At 44.7% G+C, this 22,259-nt stretch overlaps 1 protein-coding gene and 2 long non-coding RNA genes across 5 annotated transcripts; 2 read left to right on the forward strand and 1 right to left on the reverse strand.

The window, feature by feature from the left end:
• Positions 1–478: 478 nt before the first annotated feature.
• On the reverse strand, positions 479–5,009 carry LOC106006916. The gene is made up of 4 exons (XR_006608515.1): positions 4,710–5,009; positions 1,763–2,227; positions 1,367–1,565; positions 479–536 (listed from the first exon to the last, which is right to left on the reverse strand). It is a non-coding gene; the product is annotated as an uncharacterized LOC106006916 (long non-coding RNA).
• Positions 2,063–8,763, forward strand: LOC123393703. Its single transcript, XR_006608516.1, has 4 exons — positions 2,063–2,150; positions 2,365–2,894; positions 3,381–3,506; positions 7,563–8,763. It is a non-coding gene; the product is annotated as an uncharacterized LOC123393703 (long non-coding RNA).
• A 3,766-nt stretch (positions 8,764–12,529) lies between these two features.
• On the forward strand, positions 12,530–21,601 carry NABP1 (nucleic acid binding protein 1). 3 transcript variants are annotated; one of them, XM_045086526.1, is made up of 6 exons: positions 12,533–13,077; positions 13,350–13,488; positions 15,897–15,968; positions 17,612–17,687; positions 18,139–18,205; positions 19,368–21,601. In XM_045086526.1, the coding sequence occupies exons 1-6, from the start codon at positions 12,987–12,989 to the stop codon at positions 19,535–19,537; spliced, it is 615 nt and encodes a 204-aa protein (XP_044942461.1). In that variant the 5' UTR covers positions 12,533–12,986; the 3' UTR covers positions 19,538–21,601. The 3 variants fall into 3 exon arrangements, with proteins under 3 accessions (XP_044942462.1, XP_044942461.1, XP_044942463.1); XM_045086527.1 differs by lacking the exon at positions 18,139–18,205 and having other exon boundaries at positions 12,530–13,077; XM_045086528.1 differs by lacking the exons at positions 12,533–13,077; positions 13,350–13,488 and adding an exon at positions 13,511–14,031.
• Positions 21,602–22,259: the final 658 nt, after the last annotated feature.

A 22,259-nucleotide genomic window follows, 5' to 3' on the forward strand; every position in this document is an offset into this window, starting at 1 on the left:
GACTCTCCATTGAGCAGGGAGCCTGATGCACGACTTGATCTTAGGACGCTGAGATCATGACCTGAGCTGAAATCAAGAGTCAGATGCTTAACCAACTGAGTTACTAGGTGCCTCTAAGCCACTAAATTTTGACAAGATTTGTTAGCAGCAACAGATACCTGAAAATTAGTCTGAGTGCATATCTGTTTCTTGCTACAAAAAGATCCTCAGACAAGGCTAAATGTAAGTTAAAATCATTTAAAGTATTGAGTTTGGTCACTTTTAGAGAAATATAAAATCTTCAGCTTACCCACGTTGACATTAAAAATGAGGACCACAAGTCTTTATTCAATAATTACAATAAATGTAAAAAGTAGCGAAGGGGGATGTCTGGGTGGCTCAGTGGGTTAGGCCACTGCCTTCTGCTCAGGTCATGATCCCAGGGTCCTGGGATCGAGTCCCACGTCGGGCTCCTTGCTTGGCGGGGAGCCTGCTTCTCCCTTTGCCTCTGGCTGCCACTCTGCCTGCTGCTCCCGCTGCTTGTGCTCTTTCTCTCTCTGACAAATAAATAAATAAAATCTTAAAAAAAAAAAAAGTAGCAAAGGATAGTAGAAGGAATATTAGATGAGAAACTGGTAGAGCTGGGTTAGGGTTCTCCCATGGTAAATTGGTTTTATGACCTTACGATAGTAGCCTTGGGGCATGTGGATGGCTCAGTCGGTTAAGCATCTTAGCCTTGATTTTTGCTCAGGTCATGTTTGCAGAATGGTGAGATCAAGCCCTGTGTTGAGCTCTGTGCTTCAGCATCAAGTCCGCCTGAGATGCTCTCTTTCCCTCCCCCTCTGCCCCACCCCCAGCAAGAGCTTTCACTCTCTTTAACTAAATAAATAAAAATATAAAAAAAAAAAGTTGCCTGGTCTTCTGGTGTGTGTCATTTTCCTCAGGTGTAATATGGGGACCACCTTGTTGCTCAGTCACTCCCTCGTTTATTCCCGAATCATCGAGTATGTCTGACTACCGAGCGCTACTATCACGAAGAGTAGTGTGAAAGGAAATTTGACTTCCCACTTCTACATTTCTGTTCAAGTTGACTAAAAATAAGAACCTGGGTTGGTTTCTAATCAGCAAGGGTCATAAAGATGTTGTTGTGGGTGAAACTGTGTACCCACCACTGATATGGTGAAGTCCAAACTGTCTGTTTTTAAAGATGGAGCCCTTGAAGAAGTGCTTAAGTAAAAATGAGGCTGTTGGGATACAACACAAGATGATAAATGCTACGGCAGAACCATGTAAAGATTACTCTGGGAGCCCAGAGGAGGGGACCCTATCTGGCCATGGAGAGGGAGATGATGGTGGCTCCCAATGGGGAGAGTTCGGAAAACCTCACCTGTGGACGAGCTGTCCTCTTCCTGTTGAAGGAAAAACAGGCTATAAGAACAATCCTATCCTGGCCTCTCTGCGGAGCCTCTGTGCTTGGTGGTCTGATGGAGCTCTGGTCCCACGTCAGAATGGCAAGAATCAGTAAAATCTCAACAAGCACACATACATGAACTGGAGAATGAGAATACTGATGTAGTACTGTCAACCTTTATTTTACAAAAAAAAAAAAAAAGAAAGAAAGAAAGAAAAGAAGGAAAAAAAGATAATTAAAATGCTATCTACCATCCCCACTGTATCATTAGATTTTAACGTCAAAAATAGAAAGGACATAATCTCATCATTAAAAACAATCCCTTTAGCTTTAAATTACCCGCAAAGATCTTGCTTTTTGCACTGCACGTACATTAGTTCATTAGTTGTCTTAAACCAGCATTTGATGGCGTTTCACTTGTCTCGGGTCGGTTATGAGCACCATATTTGATTTATGCGGCAAAACTCCTAATTTTTCTCTAAAGTCTGTATTTTCTGTCTTCTGTAGAAACCGATGACACTGAATCCACAGCTACTTGGCCAGAGACCACATCCTTATCCTCTTTCCACAGCTAGATATGATTATGTGGCTACATTTTAGCTGATGGGATGCAAGCTGAAGTACTGTGTTATTTCTGGGTCACTTCTCTCTTAAAAGATAAGCCACTTGCCTCGAGTTCCTCTCTTCCTTTTGCATAGGTCGGAAGACTGAGTGTGCCCACAGTCCAACTCTGACCACGACGATGGAGCGGTCACCTCAGGTAATAGCGGAGCAATAACACATGGAAGGGAGGTGATCCTGGGGTGGCTTTCCTGCCAAGAGGGGTTGCACACCTTCCTGTAACATGAGAAGGATATGGACTTCGCTGTTACTTAAGCCTCTGCAGGTAGATGCATACTCTTTGGTTTCATTTTTGGGACAGCTTAGTCTTCTCCCTGTTATGCAAACGCTGCTTTCTCTTGCTTTTATCTTAGTTGCGTTTGAACGTTCTCTTCAGAGGTTTCCTGCTGCTCCTCTGTATCCTGCCCGCATGGGGTATGTGACCACTGGGTCGCCGGAGAAAGACATTGACATCACCTGCTCCTATCGAGGTGTGGAATCCCCCAGTGAAGGAGGCTGGTCGCCTTCTCGGCGCTCTTGCATGGCTTTTCCCCTAAGTCTCCACCTCGTTCGCTCTGGCGGCTTAGGTGGCCGTGACGGGAATCACTCGCACAGGGGACTGGCTGCTTTTCCCCAGGACTCTTCACCTCCTCTATCGCTTCCCTTTTCTACCTTCCCAATGCTGCCCTTCTAGTTTCCAGAGAACTAGGTAATAACTAGGTAATAACACCTTCTCCTTTGAATCATAGACACTTTGAACAAACACTTATTAAACAATTACTTCATAAGGTATCTATCACCAAAAATGATGAAATAGGGAAAGTACCCGACTCTTCAGTCTACCTGGAAAGAAGAGATAAATACATTGGCGATTATAAAAGAAGTGAAAAGTATTATAATTCAAGTAAGTGTCGTGTGTCATTGGGAACACCTGGAAGAGGCACCTAACCCAGCATTGGTAGGAGGGAGTGTGGCTGGCAGTTTAGGGGTGGAAAAAGGTGAAGTGTGCATATTGGCCGGACAAAATTGTACACCTGTTGGTTAAGAATGATATATAATTTTAAAACTTCAAATAACTGGGTATATAAAATAAAAAGTGGAGGTTCTTCCCACACACATTAATTTTAATATCCATTGTGATTTGTTAATACCTGATGCGCGTTCTTCCAGATAAATAGACATGAAAATAGATACACCAATATATATCCAGCTAGGGTTTTATTCTCAAAAATCTAATCATAGTGTACATAGTTATGCAGTCTCCCATTTTCCCCACATAATCTTTTTTTATCACGTGCATATATTTACCTCATTTTAAAAAATAGGTGATAGATTTTCCTACTAATTCGTCCTAACTTATTTAATAAATCTCTTCTTTTTTGACCTTTAGGTCGTTTTCCACTTTTTTCCTTCAATAGTACTGTTTCAAGGAATATTCTATCCATTGGACCCGGCGATAAATATTAAGAGGAAAAATTACAATCTGAAGATTCTATACCTGCCCCAAATGTCATATGTATGTGAGAAAAAGAAATTCTTTGGTTGTGTAAACTATCAGAAAGTTATCTTCTGCTTTTCTTTTTGGGGAATTTACTTGAGGAATTACTTGAAAAATTACTCTAGCAAAATCAAAATCAAAGTAAAACTATATTTCAGGGAGATTTGAAGTGTATAAAAACATGAATGAGTAATCAACCCAGTACAATTTAAAAGACCAGAATAGATGATCGGAGCATGGTTCCTGAATGGGGAACTTAAATATCATAAAGAAAGTGGTATTTCCCAAATTAAGATTTCGGGCTTCTTTTGATTCCAAACAAACCCTAAGAGGAGTCTGTTTTTGAATCATGACAAAATTCTCTAGAAAAATAAGTAAGAAGGGTTAAAGACTACTTACAAAAAAGAGGCTGGAGGCTGTTACTTGCCTTATCAGATGCTGAAGAATCATAAATAGACCATTGTTACAACTTTATACAGGTGAATTGGTGACTCCGAAGTGCTAACCCGAGGCACCGGGGTGGCTCAGTTTCAGCTCTGGTCATGACCCCAGGGGCCTGGGATCCAGCCCCGCATTGGGCTCCCTGCTTCTCCCTCTGCCTCTGCCCCTGCTTGTGTTCCCTCTCTGTGTCTCTTTCTATTAAAAAATAAATAAAATCTTAAAAAAAAATGTGATAACCTGGAATGAGAACTTACAAAATATAGAAAGATAATAAGGTAACATATTTTAAAGAAATTATAAACTTAAGGATAAGGAATTGCTTCTTTAATAATTAATGTGGAGAGGAAGGACATTTTGATGACAATTTTATTAGAACTTTGCATCACGGCATATATACAGATAGATTAAAGAGTTCAAAATTCAATCATAAAAAATTGGAGAAGGTATAAAAGAAAGATTATATCATCCCTTCTTGAGGAAAGGCTCCCTCAAGGAAAAAAAAAAACAATGGAAGAAGCCATAGGAAAAAGACAACAGATTTGACCATATAAAAAGTTACTATAGTTCAAAGAAATATAGAGAGACAAAAGGAGAAGGCAAATCACAAACCAGGAAAGATTTATACAACACACACTAAAGAAAACAGGGTTACTGTCACTTGGCAAAACTCCAATACTAGTTAGATCCAAATCTCAGCCTAGTCTGTGCCCAGATCTTCATAGATGAATGTGTCTTAAGAAAAGAAAAGCACTATGTGCAGTGGTCTAACTCTAAACTTACTATGGACTGCCTTCACGTGAGCGATTAGTCCTGCTGTAAAGCTGTCATCCATTTCCCTGCTTCACTCACTCTCCCACGCTCCCCGACAACTCTTTCATACCCTCTTCCACACGTCAGTCTTCTAGCGTCTTGTCTGCATCTTCACCCAAAATGGATGATCTTGCTTATTTCACTCAGAAAGTAGTAGCATTAGGGAGGGCCCGTGATGTGATGGGCGGTGGGTGTTATATGCATCTAATGAATCATCGAACACTCCATGAAAACTAATGATGTGTTTTTTTTTTTTTTTAATTTATTTATCTGACAGACAGAGATCACAAGCAGGCAGAGAGGCAGGCGGGGGTAGGGGGGTGGGGTGGGAAGCAGGCTCCCTGCTGAGCAGAGAGCCCGATGTGGGGCTCGATCCCAGGACTCTGGGATCATGACCTGAGCCGAAGGCAGAGGCTTTAACCCACTGAGCCACCCAGGCGCCCCCTAATGATGTGCTTTATATTGAATAATTGAATCCAAATAACTATTTTAGTATATGTGCTGCCGAAGCGAGCACGAATCTAAATAACTAAATAGAAAGCAAGCAAGCAAGCAGTAACAACCAGAAGGGGACGTCCACACACGCAGGCCGTCATGTCGCCCCACCACCAGCGTCTCCCTTGGGCTGCTCCAGAGGAATCCTGTGGGCTCCCAACAGCCCTTCCACAGGCTCTCTCACCCCCTCCCCCCTCACCTTCTCAAGGACAAGGCTGTGTCTCCAGAAGTTCCCTCTACCTACTGAACATTCTCTTCAGCCCACAGTCATGATCCGATTTTTCACACCTTAAAAAAAAGTCTCTCTCGGGTCACCTGGGTGGCTCAGTCAGTTAAGTGTCTTCAACTCAGGTCGTGATCCCAGGGTTCTTGGATCTAGTCCCACGTTGGGCTCCTTGCTCAGTGGGGGGCCTGCGTCTCCCTCTGCTGCTGCTCCCCCTGCTTGTGCTCTCTCTCTGTCAAATAAATTTTAAAAATTAAAAAAGAAAACAACCCTCTTTTGTCCCACTGTCCTCTTAAGTACTGCCTCTGCTCTGCTCCACTCCGCAGCTAGAAAGCGCTGGGCACACTTTCACCAGTTCCTCGACTTCCACCATCCCCTGACTCAGTCCATTCAGGCTCTCAGGTCCACCGACTCCAGGCAACTGCTCTAGTCAAAGTCAGCCATTACTTGCCTTTTTTCTAAACCGAATAACCAACCCTTGGTTTTATCTCGCTGGTCTATCGGCAGCATTCGACACAAACATCACCCCGTCTTCCTGGAAACATTCGGTTCGCCGGCTGCCCGGGCACGTCTTTCCTTCCTGTGCTCGTCCTGCCTCGTGGCCTTGCGTGTCTGAGGTGGCCCTCGGATCTTCCCACGTTTGCCCAGCGGTCCCCCCCGGGAGTCTCACCCTTTCCGTGAACGACAACCTTCTTTCCAGCTGCTCAGACTGAAAGTCTAGAAGTCTACTCGATTCCTCTCATTTTCCCAAACTCTGCTTATAACCTGTTGGCTGTCTCTTCCAAATGGATGTAGAAACCTGACCTCCTCTCGCGACTGTCCCCGCGCCCACTCTCGGGCAAGCCACAGCGTCTCAAGTGGATTCCTACGATCATCTTTGACTGTTTCCACTCTAGCTCCTTCTGGTCTGCACCCGGCGGCCGGAGCGATCCTGTTAGTCTGATAAGCGTGTTGGGTCTTTGCTCAGAACCTTCCAGCAGACCCCCGTCCCGGAGGCCAACTCAGCGTCCTCCTCTGTGACGCCCCGTCCCCATTCTCACCCTTCACCCGCTCCGCTTGTCCGCCTGCTTCAGTCACCGTCGTCTGCTCACTGCTCCCGGGAGAGGGCAGGCGGCCCGAGCTCTTCCATGGCTCCTTCCTCTCATTTCGTCTTGGCGCGAATGTCACTTCCCTGCCCACTCTCGGTAGTCACTCCTGTTGAATCCCTACCCTGTCCCTGGCTTCATTTTCCAGCACACTATTCACCACCCTCTGATAGACTCTGTAACTTTATGTATCCAGGATGCAAGCTCCGTGAAGTTAGGGACTTTGTATTATTATTATAATTATTTTACTGATGCAGTCTCAGGGCTGGCACATTGTAGTTGTTCAGTAAAGGCTTGTTGAGTGAATTAATATGTTATGTTTAATGAGCATACAAAGGGCAAACAGGATTATAAGTCTCTTCAAAATTCCTAAAATGTCAACTGACAATACCTGTCAGAGTTCTTAACTATGCATTCATTCAGTAATTCCACTTCTAGAAGCTTATCTCAGTGCAGGATTTCCCAAGCTAGAATGAGGGAAATATTGTTCCAGAACAGGTATGTGGAAAATAAAGAAAATATTCTGGGGGAAAAAAAAATGTCTCTTCTAACCTGCTATGGCTCTGATTTGGTGGTACACCGAGAGGTTTTAGCATACACTGATGTCTAAGTCCCACCTTTAGAGATTCTGATTTCATTGTTTTGACTGTTGTCCGCCTTGTCATGATATTAGCAGCCTATAATGATAATTACTGAAATTACTGAGAGCCTTAATTCATTAGAGGCTGTAGTGTTACTCTTATTCACAATTTTGGGCATATATATCCAGAAATGCGAAAAAAAATATTTTTTAACAAAAAAGAAGGACTTAGGGTCCATTATCTGTAAATATTCTTCCAACTGGGACTCTCTATGTTCACATGGAAAATGATCTGAATTAGGGGTTTGTACAGAAGCAGTGACTGTTTCTTCTAGGTGATTTATTGGTGTATGTGTGTGCTTGCCTGTGTGTGAAAGGAGAGAAAGTGTGTAAGCTGTATAATGCTATAAAATAAGAAGAAATATTTATTTTTACTATAGATAAGCCAAGAATATAAGGAAAACTTCCATAAAGGGTCACCAAGCCCTCCACTGCAACACAGATCAGGCACGAATGACGTTAGCAGAACCTGCTACCTGCTTCTTCTTGGGCCAGCTAGAGCACATCGAGGACCAAGATTCCGAAAGCAGGAGAGGTGGTTTTTAAAATTATAACTGAGTTATTTATTTTTACATATGTGTTAGCCTATTTGGACTCTTTGGACAGAATACCATAGATTGGGTGGCTTATCAGCAGCAGAAATTTATTTCTCACGGCTTTGGAGACTGGGAAGTCAAAGGTCCAGGCACTGGCAGATTGGGGTGTCTGGTGAGGGCCCGCTTCCTAGTTCACGGACATGCCTCTTTCCTTTGTGACCTCCCAGGGCACAAGGGGTGAGGGAGCTCCCTGGAGTCTTTCCCAAGGGCACCAATCCCATGCCTGAGGGCTCCGCCTTCTTATCTAATCATTTCTCAAAGGCCCCACCTCCAAATTCCACTTTACGTTGGGGATCAGATTTCAACACAGGAATTTGCGGTGGCCCGTGAACACTCCCTCCACAGCCACGTTGGACAACAAGAAACCTCAGCAAACAGCACGTCCTCTAGACACACAGTTCGGAAAGGACTTCTGATCCTATGCAATGTGGTCAGCCAGCTGGACTTGTGACTTGTAGCCTTTTCTACAATATCCTTTTAAGTATGAGGATTAGGATACATAATGAGATTAATCTGCCAATAAATAATTTTGTTTTATGAATTCTGAGTTGTTCAGTTGCCACTAATGTTTTGTTTTCTCAGCTGAACAAACAATGAATTCAGGCGGCTACTTAGATGTATGGTGCACCTGAAAGGAACTTCTTTAGAACAGAAACCGAAGGTGTTCACACTATCATTAAAAAGATAATGTAGCTGAGCTGAATTAACCTACTTCGGGATGCATTTCTTCCCAAGAGAAACTACAAACTTATTCCTCACCAGCGGACTTCACTGCCCCCACCACAATGAGACATTAGGGATTAAATAACCTGGTGTTGCACTTATCACTGAACTACAAAGCCTTCAAAAAAATCCAATTACCCACTTCGGTAACTAAAGAAGTGCACTTTTAAGGGCAAATAACCTGTTTCATAGAAGAAGTTATTTCATGTAAGGCTTGGTTTTAAATTCCAGCTCTGTAACTTTCGTAAAATAAGAAAACCTACTCCCAAAATATTATTAAATAATATATTAACAATATGTATAAAATGCCTGGCACATAGCAAAGGCTCAGTAGTGTGTGTAAGCCTGTATCATTATAGGGATGATTTGTGTGGCTATGTTGTAAATCTTTCTAAACATTACTTATAAGTCTTTTGGTTAAATCTTTTTTTTTTTTTTAAGATTTTATTTATTTATTTGACAGAGATAACAAACAGGCAGAGAGGCAGGCAGAGAGCGAGAGAGGAGGAAACAGGCTCCCCAATGAGCAGAGAGCCCAATGCGGAACTCGATCCCAGGACACCAGGATCATGACCCTAGCGGAAGGCAGCGGCTTAACCCACTGAGGCCCCAGGCGCCCCTTTTGGTTAAATCTTTTTAAGGAGATTAAGAAAAGGCTATTTCTTTTTGACCTTGCCAATTATGTTACAAAGTAGATTACCTTTGTAATGTGAGAACACTGTAGTTCTTGTTAATTTTTTATTGTTCATTTCACCACACAAGACATCTCCTTTCAAACAGAACTTGGTCAGCTACTCGACGGAGGTTGTCACAGTGGTGAGTAGATGGGTAGTGCAGCAAAAGAGAAAATGATTTTTTTGCTCCCAGAAACCAGAACGTGGCAGTGAGCGTAGGTAGTGGGTGGTGGTAAAATTTACAGGAAAACCCTTACCAGGGAGCACCCAGATACGCAGACCCTGATTGTACTGGATCTCGCCACACAACCTTTTTTTTTTTTTTTTTTTAAATTTTTAAACACAAGGGAGTGTTGGTGAGGTTCTGGCCACAATCCTCTGGTTTCCTCAGAGGCTGATGTTTGAGCTCTGAACAGGAGGAAGGCCTGAAGAACAGAGTCTTGGAAGGAAGAAGACCCTGAGGCGATCCTGTGGTTGTCGTCGAGTCAGCAGTAGGATCCTCATCACCTGACCGGCTGGGCCTTTGTTTATTTTGCTGAATTACGTATTAGGAATGATTATCTGAGCAGCAACAGTTGTTTTTCTCGACAGCCACCCCCTTTCTCTTTTCATTAACATCACCCTTGAGTGGTAACTGGAGTTGGTTGAAACCAACTGATCTGGATTGAAGAGTTCCTGCCCTGTTCACACCATTTTGTTCCCTCAAGGCTGTCTCCAGTTTCAGTGAACACGAAAGCACTTGGTGGCCATTTCCTGCTTGAGAACAGCTGAGTGAGTCCGGGAGGAAGTAGAGGTTTGGCGAGTTCTCTCCTGTGGGGTTAGGGCAGGGCGGGGCTGCTAACTTCAGCTTCTGCTTTTGTGGGGCTTGGGCTCCTGACTGGTTCCTCTTCGGCAGTGTCGGTAAAATAAGTCTGAGCCCCATCTAATCCCCTTTCTGGGAACAGAGGACGGAGGGTGCGAGGAGGGGCCAGCTCGCTTTGTCCAAACTCTTGGCCGCGATTGTGCTCCACGTTCTTAATTGATCTCCTATCTGTTGTTAATCTTTTAGAGAGCTTGTCAAACCTTTAAATAAATAAAGGTCTGATTTAAATATTCCTTCTCTGAGGGACGCAGAGGGGGCTCAGTTGGTTAAATATTGTTTCTGTGAGAATGTTCTTGCCTGTGTTGAAGAAAATTGCTTTGAGGAACATCTAAATGAAGCAACAAGTCCTGCTGGATACTCTTGGTGGAATCAGAGCTTCTGATCTGAAGGGGGAGACTTTGGGAGCCCTGAGGTTGGATGTGGTTCTGCCAGGAACTGCCACGTTTCCTCATTTATTTGATGTTGAAATCATGCTTACATTATTTTACATCACTTTCCCTCATTACGTCAGTGTCTTTGGCTCTCTGGGCCTTACTGGTCCTGAAATGGAAGCTTTTGCTTCCTTCGGCATGTCTGGGCTGTCCTGGTCATGTGATTCTCTCCGAAGCCCTTCTCGGGCTGTGTAAGATGATGCCACTTCTTCGCAGATGCTTGGGCCGAGGTGGTGCATCTAAAAACATGCAGCAAGAATCAAGAAAAACACAAGGCTTCTGCCATGCAAGTTCTCTGACTCTTCTCCCATCTCTGTCACCATCACAAAGTTAATGATTCTTTAATGCTCTACAGATACGTTTTATTGCTAAAGCATGTAACTCTACCACTGCAATTTAAGTCTGAAAAACTACTTTTAAGCTGCAGGGCTCTGGGGGTGGGGGATGGTGGCGTCAAGACGGCCTGGATTGGAACCCGAGGTCGGCCGCGCTCTGGCTCTGCGTCCCGGCGAGTCTCACCAGCTGTGCCATGGGCTAACAGCCAGCGGCCACCGCCGAGGACGCGTGCGGGGCCTGGGGAACCGCAGCGCAAGCTACTGCTGCTCTCCTCGTCCTTCAGGGTAACAACGAAGCGAGGGAGCGTACTGTTTGCACTGGCCAGACGACGTCTGCGGTCGCAGCTCCCAGGCCGGCGGCCTCTTCCCAGACGATGGATCAGGACTACGAAGCTCCATCGGTGTCCGGAAGGTCCCACAGGACCGTCTGAGCCCAGATTTGCTTGTCAAGTGCCCGTTCCTCACGACGCGACGTAAAGAGATGAAAAAAACCTATTTTTCTGGGTTGTCGTTTCGGGTTTCCCGTTGCTGTTGCGGGACCGCGCGGTTGTGCACGATGCGGTTGTGCGGGACCGTGCGGTTGTGCACGATTGTGCGGTTGTGCGGGACCGTGCGGTTGTGCAAGGACAGACCGAGCCCGCGGAGGGGCGCCGACGGGACGCACAGCGCACAGCAGTGCAGGGACCGTCTGAAGGGCCGGCGGTGCCCGTTCTGCGGTCACAACTGCGGAGACGGACGAGGGGGCGCCGGGACCAGGAGGGCGGGAAGGACACGCGGTGACACGGCCTTTCCGGGCCCTGAAGCTCTGCGACACCGTAGGGTGGACACAAGTCACCACACACCTGTCCCAGCTCACGGACACGCAAGAGCCAGCGACGTGCCGGCGTCGCTTCAGCAGCCGCGACCGGCGGACCCTCCGGGCCGGGGACGCGCGGGGCGGGGTGTCGGGGAGCGTCCGCGCCCCCGGGGCTCCGCTGGGAACCTAACGCCGCCCTAAAACTTCGCCCACTGAAGAGACTGCGCGGAGGGGACGAGCGCGCCGGGAGGGAGGGGAGGACGGGCGTGAGGAGGGGCCCGGCCGAGTACGGGGAGGGCTCGGCCAGGCCCGCGGGTCACAACGTCCCGGGGACCTCCGGGAACCCCGCACCGTCCCTGGGACCGAGCAGACGTGGCAGAGCAAAGGCACCGGCCCCGCCCCGCCGAGGCCCCGCCCCAGCCGAGTCCTGGCCGCGGAGCGGGGACCCGCCCGTCGGCCGGCGAGTCCCTCCGCCCACAGCCGCCCGGCCTGCGCCTCGGCGCCCCTCTCTGAACGACCCACGGGCCCTAAACACAGGCGCTGCCCCGGGTACCCGCGGGGACCAGGGGCTAAAGCGCCCGGGGAGGGCCGAACTCCCAGCCAGAAAGGAGCAAGGACACCCCGCGCCGCGCGGTGACCGCCCGGAGCCGGCAAAAAGCCTCCGGACACCCGGACGCGGCTCAGCGACGGCGGCAGCGGGGTGGGCGGGGCTGGAGGGGCGGGGCCGAGCGCTCATTGGACGGCTTCGGGGGGCGGGGCTCGAGAGGACCGCCCGCGAGGAGCGAGGGAGGCTGCGCGTGCGACGCCGGCCGGTTCCGGACCCCTCGCTTCCCTTCCTGCGGGCGGGGCGAGCCCGGCGACGGGCGTGCCGACGCCCGTGACGTCACAAGGGGCGGGGCTGCCGGGGTAGGGGTCCGGCCGGCGCGCGGGCGCGTGCGGCAGTCGCGGTTCGGGCCGGGGCGTGCGTGGTCGCCGGGTCTCGGCGCGGGTCGCTGTCACAGTCCGTCCCTGCCCGAAGCTTGGGACGCCCGGGCCGCGCGCTCGCGCGTGTGTGTTGCGAGTGTGAGGGGACTCCGCGCGGAGGCCGCCCCTCGCTGCCTTTTTTGACCTTCCTTTTGTCCGAGGGGGGCCGCCCGGCCCGGGGTCGCGGCCGCCCCGCCGCAGCGCGCTCGGGTCCGGCCGCCGCCTGTTTGCTGTGGAACCCGGGAGCCTTTCCCCCTTTCCGCCTCCGTGCTGGGCGCCCAGCGCCGTCTGGCTGGTGTCCCTGGTCCCCGACCGGCCGCCCCCGCCCAGGGTCGCCCCCGCGCCCTCGCCCCGGCCCGGGAGGTGGGAGGCCTCGCCCCCCCGCCCCCCGCGCCTCCGCAGCCGTAGCCGCACCTGCCTCGGTATGAACGGGGGCAGCGACCCTCCTCTTTTCATAAAAGACATTAAGCCCGGACTGAAAAACTTAAATGTCGTCTTTATTGTGCTGGAGATAGGTAAGTGGGTCCGCCGCCGCCCCGCCGCCCCGCCGCCCCGCCGCCCCGCGCGGGCTGGGCCGGAGCGGGGCTCCCCGCCGCCGCCTCGGCGAGGCCCCCGCCCCTCCCCCCGTCCACGTGGCCCCGGTGCCCCCCAGCCCCGGGCTCGGGTCCGACCTGCGGCGAAATCGCGGGGCTCGACCTCTTGCCCCCCGTCCGCGGAGGAGGAGTTCGAGCCTCTCGAGTCCTCGTTACCTGACGCACCCCTCCCCCTTGCGATTGAACCCCCGCAGGACGCGTGACCAAAACCAAAGACGGCCATGAGGTGAGATCATGCAAAGTGGCCGACAAAACGGGCAGCATCACTATCTCCGTGTGGGACGAAATCGGAGGTCTCATCCAGCCGGGGGACATCATTCGGTTGACCCGAGGGTAGGTGTGCGGAGGGACGGGGGAGGCTTCCGAGGTGACAGCCTGCAGTCACCCGCTGGGGACCTGACAGGTGCTGCAGCTCCTGTCTGCTCGGTGGCCCCCCGCGCAGTTTGGGGCCCCTTGGATGGTCATTTTGGGGAGTGGACAGCTTCGGGATGGAACACCCTCCCAGGAAAGCGGTCAGTTTGACCCCGGAATCTAGCCCACTTCCCCTCTGTACAGGTCAAGCAGATGGTTAAATACGTTTTGGGGATCACTGAGTGTTTTCTGTAGATTGGCAAAATTAGCATAAATTCATCCTACTTACTTTTTTGTTTCCTAAATTATTTAATACAGTTGTCAGCGCTTTTCTAGCTTTTCCCCCTTTTTAGTGGCTTTTGAAATCCTGCCCTATTTTGTTCAGACAGGACATCAGATTGTAGTTGGACAGTTCAGCAGGTCTGCGGTATGTCCAATTTGTACCGGAATGGAAAAGTTAAGGGAAGTTCACAGTATCTGGAAGGCACATTCTGGAAGATGACTTCCGGTGCCTGCTGCCGTCAGGTCAGTGGAGTACACAAACCAGAACGATAGGCAGAAAAATGTTCGGCAGGAAGAAAAGTGTCAGATCACCCTGAACGCTGGAGGTTGGGTAGGCCCTTTGGTAATTCGTGCAGGCCTCAGAGCAGCTTCAGGAAGTGAGGCAGAGTGTCCTCAAAGAAGGAAGTGAGAGTCAGAGCATAGACATTTTATCCTCCTGCAGTGACTCAGGACACTAATTGTGTCTTTAAACGTCCACATCTGTAGCTGACACAAAAGAGAATTCCTGCCTAGGAGGGTGTGGCGCGGATTAGCATAATTGAAGTTTTTCTGGCTGCCAGAATGTTTCGCATCTATCTCAAGTAGTGTAAACAGCATCTCATTTCAGATACCTCCTTATTTTGTAGTCCGTGGGAAATACATAGGTATGTCCCTCAAAGAATTTGTGGAAAGACTAAAATCAAGTTCCATATAGTATTTATAGAGTTTCAAGGAGTATAATTTAAAGGAAAATTCAAAACTAAAGAAACTCCACTGTTTTGTAACTTCAGTGTGACCTTGAGGTTTTTACACTTGGGTAATTTCCTCATCTGTAAGATGGGAATAATTACACCTTACTTAAAAAATCACATGTGTGGCTGAGTCTGGCCTGTTGTAAGGCCCTTCAGTTCTAGTTGTATCTGTCGTTGACCTCATTCCCAAAACAAATGCAAGTTAAATGTTTACTTGTTGAAACTTCAAATTTTTTCTCAGCATGCGTTAACTTTCACATTACTAAGGTGAAATATTAGTGCACTCTCTTTCTTCTAAGTTGCTTTTTGTATAGCATAAGAGTCTTTAGTGGATTACCCTTACTAAAGACGAATGTATAATGTGGAACTAACTAGTATTTATTAATCTATGTTAAAAAATGAAATACAACGACTTAGTTAACAATATTTAATTATACTTTGTCATTTTTTTTTAAGGTTTTATTTATTTGTCAGAGGGAGAGAGCTCACAAGCAGGGGGAGTGGCAGGCAGGGGGAGAAGTGGGCTCCCTGCTGAGCAAGCAGCCCTGTGCAGACCTGGGGACTCCATCCTGGAACTCTGGGATCTTGACCGGAGCCAAAGGCAGATGCTAAACCCACTAAACCACCTAGGCTCCCCTATAATTTAACATTCTAGGTCTTAAAGTTACCATTGTAGTTTATAGAGAACCACTGAAAACCAAATTTTAGACTGATTTTACAATGTTTAATTTACATTTTTATTAGATTTTTGTGCGGGAATATTTAGTGATGCTGTCTGTGCTCTCAGAGTTGATCAGAGTAAATAATCTGTTCAGCTAAATTGATGGTAAGGATTGCAGGTTTGGAAAGGCAGATAGGTGAGATTTGTGATTGTTTTTTAGGCCCTTGATTAAATTTTAACAAATTTTCAGTAGCTCATGAATCCTCCTATGTGTTTTATAGAGAAAAAGGAAAAACTGTTTTTATTGAATAATCTGAGGAGACCAAGTTAATGTGTATAAAAGCACATACTTGGTGTTGATATTATATATGCTATGATTGAGAAATAATTTCTGCTTGAATCTCTTCAATTGAACGTTCTTTTGTTAATTGAAGATGTGATCTTTGGAGTATAACAATGCTTGCTTTTCAAAAAGACTTCCTGTTTTCTAGGGTTAGTTATAGTTTAGATAAGTATGTCAAAATTTGGCAGTAGACTTCTCTTTGTACTGTTTGATTATAAGTAACAAGTTAATAAATTAGACTAATTGATTTACTACCGTAGACAGAGTTTGATCTACACCTCCGTCCCGATACAAAAAAATACAGTATAAAGTTTCACTTCAGTAGAAGGAAATACATGTATTTTTACAGAACAGACGTTTCTTTCCTTTCTAGGTATGCATCCATGTGGAAAGGCTGTTTGACGCTGTACACTGGAAGGGGTGGAGAACTTCAAAAAATTGGGGAGTAAGTATTCAAATGCATTTCCTGTAAGTGAATAAATTACACGTAGTGTCTACAGAGTAACTGGTAGGTATAAACTATAAAGGATAAACTTCTTGGCTTTTCTGTATTGGTAAACTGAATGCCTTCAATAGCTTCGCTGTAAAAACAACTTTGCATGTATGTACCAGCTTAACAGCCATCCATATTGTTTCCTGTGGTTGAGAATAGTAGTTTTCCTGGCAAAGAGCATGAAGTTGCACTTGAGATGAGCCCCAATGGGGCCATTTCTGTAGAGTTTGGGAACACGCGTCTTTTAGGTGTCACAGTGCAGTTTTAAATAGGTTCTGTCTTCTGGTGAAATGCCAAAGAAGAAGCTAGGAAAGAAGTTAGGTTTCAGGCCAACAGTTTAAATTTTCTTTTTTCATTTATGGGTGAATATGTACTCACGGTAGAAGGACTTGCCAGCGATGACCATTGAAGTCCTGTATTTATCCACAGTCTAGGTACCGTACAGGCAGCTACAGTGCGAGCTTCCGTATACTCCTACCCTGGTAATCTCCACCCTGACTTGGAGGAACCATCCTCTCTAGGGGTGTAAAGGTAATTTAGCCTCCATATTAGCTTAGACATTTGGGATGTGTTCATAAAGTATTGTGTTGGCAGTGAGCCAAATCATTAGTTCATTCTGTTTGTAGGAGATTTGAAGACCTACAGAAGTCACACATGGCACACACACACACACACACACACACACACACAAAAGAAAGGTTCTACACTGTAGGGATAAAATTGTCGGGAAAAGATAATCTTGCTAGCTTTTCAAGATCAGAAATTGGTAACACTTTGCTTTCGCTAGGAGAAAAACTGTTTATGTTTGTTTTTAGAGCAGTATTAGAGCAACTTGTTATGAAAGCTCTTAGCGCCAATATCATCCAAAGACGTGGGGTTTTTCCTGACCTTCATGTATACGGAGAAAGAGGTCAGTTATGTGAAGAACCAGTGGAGGTCACTCATTCTTCCTTGACTTGACTTTGTTAGGGTCAGTCTAGGATATACCACAACCGATTTTAATTTATTTATGGGGTAAGGAGCTAAGTAAATGCTTATGTGTAATCTTCATATATGCCATAGTCAACTTACAAGAAGCATTTGAATAAACTGTTGTCCTAATAGCCACATGTCTTTGTCATACCTGCAGTGTCCGCTCTTAACCTTGAATGATTATCTTTGCAGATTCACAGTGATTGGTCAAAAGAGGGACTGGATGGGAGTGTGTGAATGGATCAGTGCAAATCCATCACCACTGCTGGAAAAACCACTCTGGAACCCTAAACCTGGTTCAGGGACAGCAGCCTCTGCGGAGCCATAGCACAGAGATGTGTTTCTGTGTCCTTGATCTTTGACATGATTTAGTTTTTGCAGTACAGAAGAACTAAAATAAAAAAGAATATTTTAAGTATTGTGGACCATTGAGTGTTTTAGAATGCTTTGATTTTTATGGAACATGGCGTTTAGGAAGTTTTCGTTGTATAAATAGTTAGCATGTTGCTTTTTAGTTAATTCATTTAACACCTAAATTCTTCATTCCTATAAGTTATGCATGTTACGCAAAGAAAGGTTGATTATTTTAGGAATCGTTTAACTTGTGCTTTATTTTCTTTCAGATTTTGTATGGTTTATTCAGAAGTGCCAAATTTCAGTGAACCCAACCCAGATTATCGAGGACAACAGAGCAGAGGGGTAATTAATCCAAATGTATATAGTCTGTTCATATGATTAGACTAATTTTGACAGGGTACTCTAATTCTCTGGCTAGGTGTTCAACCCTGTCCTACCCAGAAATAATGAGGACAGTTTTAAAAAAGAATATAAAGTCATTGTCATTCTGTATGTTTTGTGACATATATATTTAACACTAAAGATATATGTATATATACTTACAAAATAAATATATGTGCCATTGAGCACTTGGAGCAGTAGGGAGGAATATCAGGAGAACGCAGTAAGATACAGCAGAAGCTATGAAAGCTTTGGGAAACATTCCTGAGTAGTAACATTGAATGGACTCGGATAAATCTTTTAAAAATGTGTTTAAAAAAAAAAAACAAAACTAAAGAATGGATATAACTTGTTATTATAATAATTTTTTTAATAAATCTTTAATCGGTTAAATTAAAAACATATTTTTTAGGCACACAATGAGCAGAAGAATAATTCCATGAATAATAATATGGGTACAGGTACATTTGGACCAGTGGGTAAGATTTTTTTTTTCATATTTGTGATCAGGTGTTAAGAAGTTAAGCGAATGTATCTTACGAAAGATTAGAAGAAAACTGTCATTAGGTGTGCATTGACACTAAAAGGGAGCTGCTAGTCCCCAGTAAGTGATTTCCTAAAGAGCAGATGAGCTCTCTTAAGCTAACGTACTGAGCATCTTTTTATTTTTAAAAAAACATTTTGTACACATGTATTTTATTTATCTGTTTAAATTCCTTGTGGTTAACACAGTGTTTTATGAGTTTCGCACACGCAGAGCAGTGGTTCAGCACTCCGCGGGGTGGGTACGTGTGCTCTTAAGCCCCTTCACCTGCTTCGCCCTCGCCCACCCACCTCCCAGAGCACGTTCTGTATTTAAACGGTGGCTGATAATAAGAAATCTGTTTTAGTGACGCGTAATAGGTTTTCCATTGATTTTTTTTTAAACAAAATTTCTATAATCTGATGATTATTTATAATAGATGGAAAATTACTGATTATTTGGGCACACCAAAAGCCTTTTACCTTTAATAGCTCACCTTAAGTTTTTACACGTGCAGGTAGCTGCCTCTTCAAAAGATTGGCCTTTACCCCTCAAATACTCTCAGATGCCACGTTAATGGGTCTCTCAGCTGTGTCTTTTGAAGTTTTTATTCGGGAGGAAAAGCTTTGGGATTGGGAGTTCAGTCGGGTGGCTGAAGTCTGTTTGACCCGGTGGGTGCATGTTTTGGCACAGCTGGTAGCGATCACATTGTGGGAAACTTTGCTGTCTTGTCCTTTGAAAAATGAGAATTCCATTGTTCATTCTGAATTATTAACCATATTTGAACCTAATGCCAGTGTTCATACACTGTTTTACCTTTTTTTCTTTTTCCCTTACAATTTTGGCGCAGGACGCTACTATGTTTTTCTTGACTAATTTCTCATTTTGTTCCCCAAACTGTTCTATTTCTTTCTCCATATTAATACAGCATCAAGCGAATACATTTACAGTAATTACATGTTTGGAAAACTCAACGCACATTGAGTCTTTTCTAGTAGTTTAAAAACAAGGGCATTTGTTTTCTCTACTACTACTTATAAAAACGTTCAGAACTTCAAATAGGTGTGTTACTATATATCAGTGTCTGAAATGGTGATGAGTTTTTATATTTTTTTTAGGAAACGGGGTTCAAGCTGGCCCAGAATCACGGGGATGCCAGTTTTCATATGCTGGTAGAAGCAATGGCCGGGGACCTACACATTCACAGCCACAAGGAACAGCTAATAATCAAACAGTCATGACCACAATAAGTAATGGCAGGGACCCTCGGAGAGCCTTTAAAAGATGACCTATGCCCAATACTCACATGTAGTTTTTAAACTACACACCCTACTTGAACACTTACTGCACTTTTATTTATCGTCAACTGTGAAAACTGTGTCCTTTATCGGTTTCCTGTTATGTTTCGGGTTTGTTAACAAGAGTGGATTGTTCTTATAGCAAAAGTGTTAAGCTGCTCAAGTCTCCTGTTGAAGAATTTGAAGAATGGGAAGACTCTGAAAAGTAGGGGCATTTATTTTTAGGGCAGAAAGATCAGTGGTATGCTTTAAAAACACGCCCCATTCTGTGGGTGAGTTCCTTAGGACATCAGCATTATAGCCTCTATGAGTCTATCTTCCATATACATTTTGTAATATTTAAAGTAAGGCTTAGTGGGAGATGTTCTTTTGTCTTAAATTCAGGTATTGCCAACTGAAGCAATAACCACCAAAACCGCCCCCAAAAACTCAGTGGTAATAGCAGTTTTTGAGTGTTTGTGACTCCAGGAATGATTGACTTCTTCATTTGAGTGACTGCCAAGAGGATTTTCCAAGGACTGAATCTTCTAAACTCTTGTTTTATTACCAAAAAAGAATATATTCTTTATCAGAATTATGGAGTAGAATGGAAATTGTATTATAACCAAGAATTTTTATAAGAAAGCTGCATTTATTTTAGGGTAGTCCTATTAATACTTGTTGTCAACTGTGTGCATTACACTGAAGGGAAACTTAAAACCGAGGCCTTGAATATTTATTTTTTGAAACTACTATGTCAAATATTAAAGTATAATTTGAGGGAGTTAAAAAGTCATAATAAATACTGATCTGATTATTTTAAAGAATTGTGGCACAGAGATGAAGGCACTTCAAATGGAATTCATGTGGGAATACGCAGTTAAGTTAGTGTCCTTAGGTACTTGAAGAAACTCACCCTGGAGTGAAAATCCTAGGTACTTAACTTTTATTTGAAAAGTGTGTGTGTGAATATTGTCCAAGTTTCTGAACATAATTCACAAAGCCTTATCAACCAAAGTTAAACGGCTCTCTCTAAGAAGTGCGTACAGCTTTATTTAGAAATGTAAAGGTAGAATTTCTTTATGTCTTACAAATGACACCCAGTTCCCACTTTCTATTGTAGAGTGGGTAACTGGTAAATTTTTCCTTTGTTAGAATTCAGTTCTTCCAAATTAGCCCCAATAAAACTTGCATTAATGTTAACGGACTTCCCTTATTTTCACTCTTCAGTGATTTGCAATGGAGAGCCGGTAAATTTACCGTAGTTGTAATGATCACTTCAACCAAGGGGACTGCTTAGCTCTGTACTTGTCGCCTTTTGTCCCTGCCTTAAATCACAAAATAATTTAAGTAGACTCTGTTTTCTAAGAACGCCGTAGCCTTTGAATATGAAAATTGGTACCAGAATATTCGTTTCTCCAACTCAGTGTGTCTTAACAAATTGCTGTACACACTGAGTGTGAGACACTGGGGAGTTAAGGGGTCGGTGACGAGTCATCTCAAGGAGCTTATTCGTGGTTCATAGTACTTTGGTAACTAAGGTTTATATATTCTAGAAGGTTTTCTTTTAGCCTTAACTCCGTGAATTTGGCTTTGTGACTAATATCTTTTTAAGTTACAAGATAACATGTTGGAAGTAAAAATTTACTAAAAGTTAGCATATAAGTTTTTCTTTAAATAGGGGGAGGAGCAGTAATACACAATTTATTTGTGTGAATATGGTGTTAAAGATGATTTTAAAAGAATTTTGGAGTTTCAGAAAAGTAAACTATCGGGAGAGATAGCTGAGCTTCTAGTCCTGATACACTGTCTCCTCACCTATGATGTTGGACAAATTACTACACTTAGGACCTCTATAAGCCTTAAGTTCCACAAATACAAAAACAAGTAGAAGTATCCCTTTAGAGAGTTACAGAAGATTTTCCACGTAAGTGATGAGGGTGATTTCTGGCACGTAGTAGGCAAAGTGTCACCTGATCATACCTCAAGAACAGAAGAAGATGCCGCGTTAGGTGTGGAAACACTGTTATCCTCTAACATGTTGCGATTAAATGGAGAACGATCTAAGCTGTTAATTTTGTAATTGACATTTGCCTCAATAACTTAATCTTGTTCTGTGTTACTGTTTATTAACAGATCTCTTTTTTCTTAAGGGAAGCCTCCAAAACCAAAGCCAAGTGAATTACAGCCCATAACGAATGTTTGCCCTACCAGTCTGCTTGGACGGTTCTCAACAAGAAGAGGAAGAAAGTTTTCTACCTTCCTCTTCCCTGGTGCTTTCACTTGTGAATTTTTAAATGTCTAAACACCTACCGAAAACAAAACCACGTAGTTTAGAAATACACACCTACTAGAATTGGGCCCCATCTCATCTCTACAAAACAGTTCTGAAGTGGTTTCAAGTCTCATCAGCCAGCCGGCCTCTCCTCTCTGCGACAGGTTTATGGCTGGTGGCTGCACTATAGAGACGGGAGAGTGAACCTCACAAGGCCAGAGAAGGATGTGTAATAGTGAAGGTTGCGGTGTGCTTTCCCAAAGGCATTTACACAGGTTTTCCTATATATACCTATATATATGTACACACACACAAAAAACCACACCTTTCCTATATAGACCTATAGACCTATATAAAAAGAGGTGTCTTTTGGCTTTGCTTTCGCAGGCTGGGGTCTGTGGGTAGTCTGCTCTGGGAGGACAGTTTAACTTGAGTCCCTGAATATTTGTAGTACTGAA

The sequence above is a fragment of the Mustela putorius genome, unplaced genomic scaffold (assembly GCF_011764305.1).
Source record: "Mustela putorius furo isolate JIRA1106 unplaced genomic scaffold, ASM1176430v1.1 tig00000992_pilon_pilon_pilon, whole genome shotgun sequence".
In the NCBI taxonomy this organism is placed as follows: domain Eukaryota; kingdom Metazoa; phylum Chordata; class Mammalia; order Carnivora; family Mustelidae; genus Mustela; species Mustela putorius.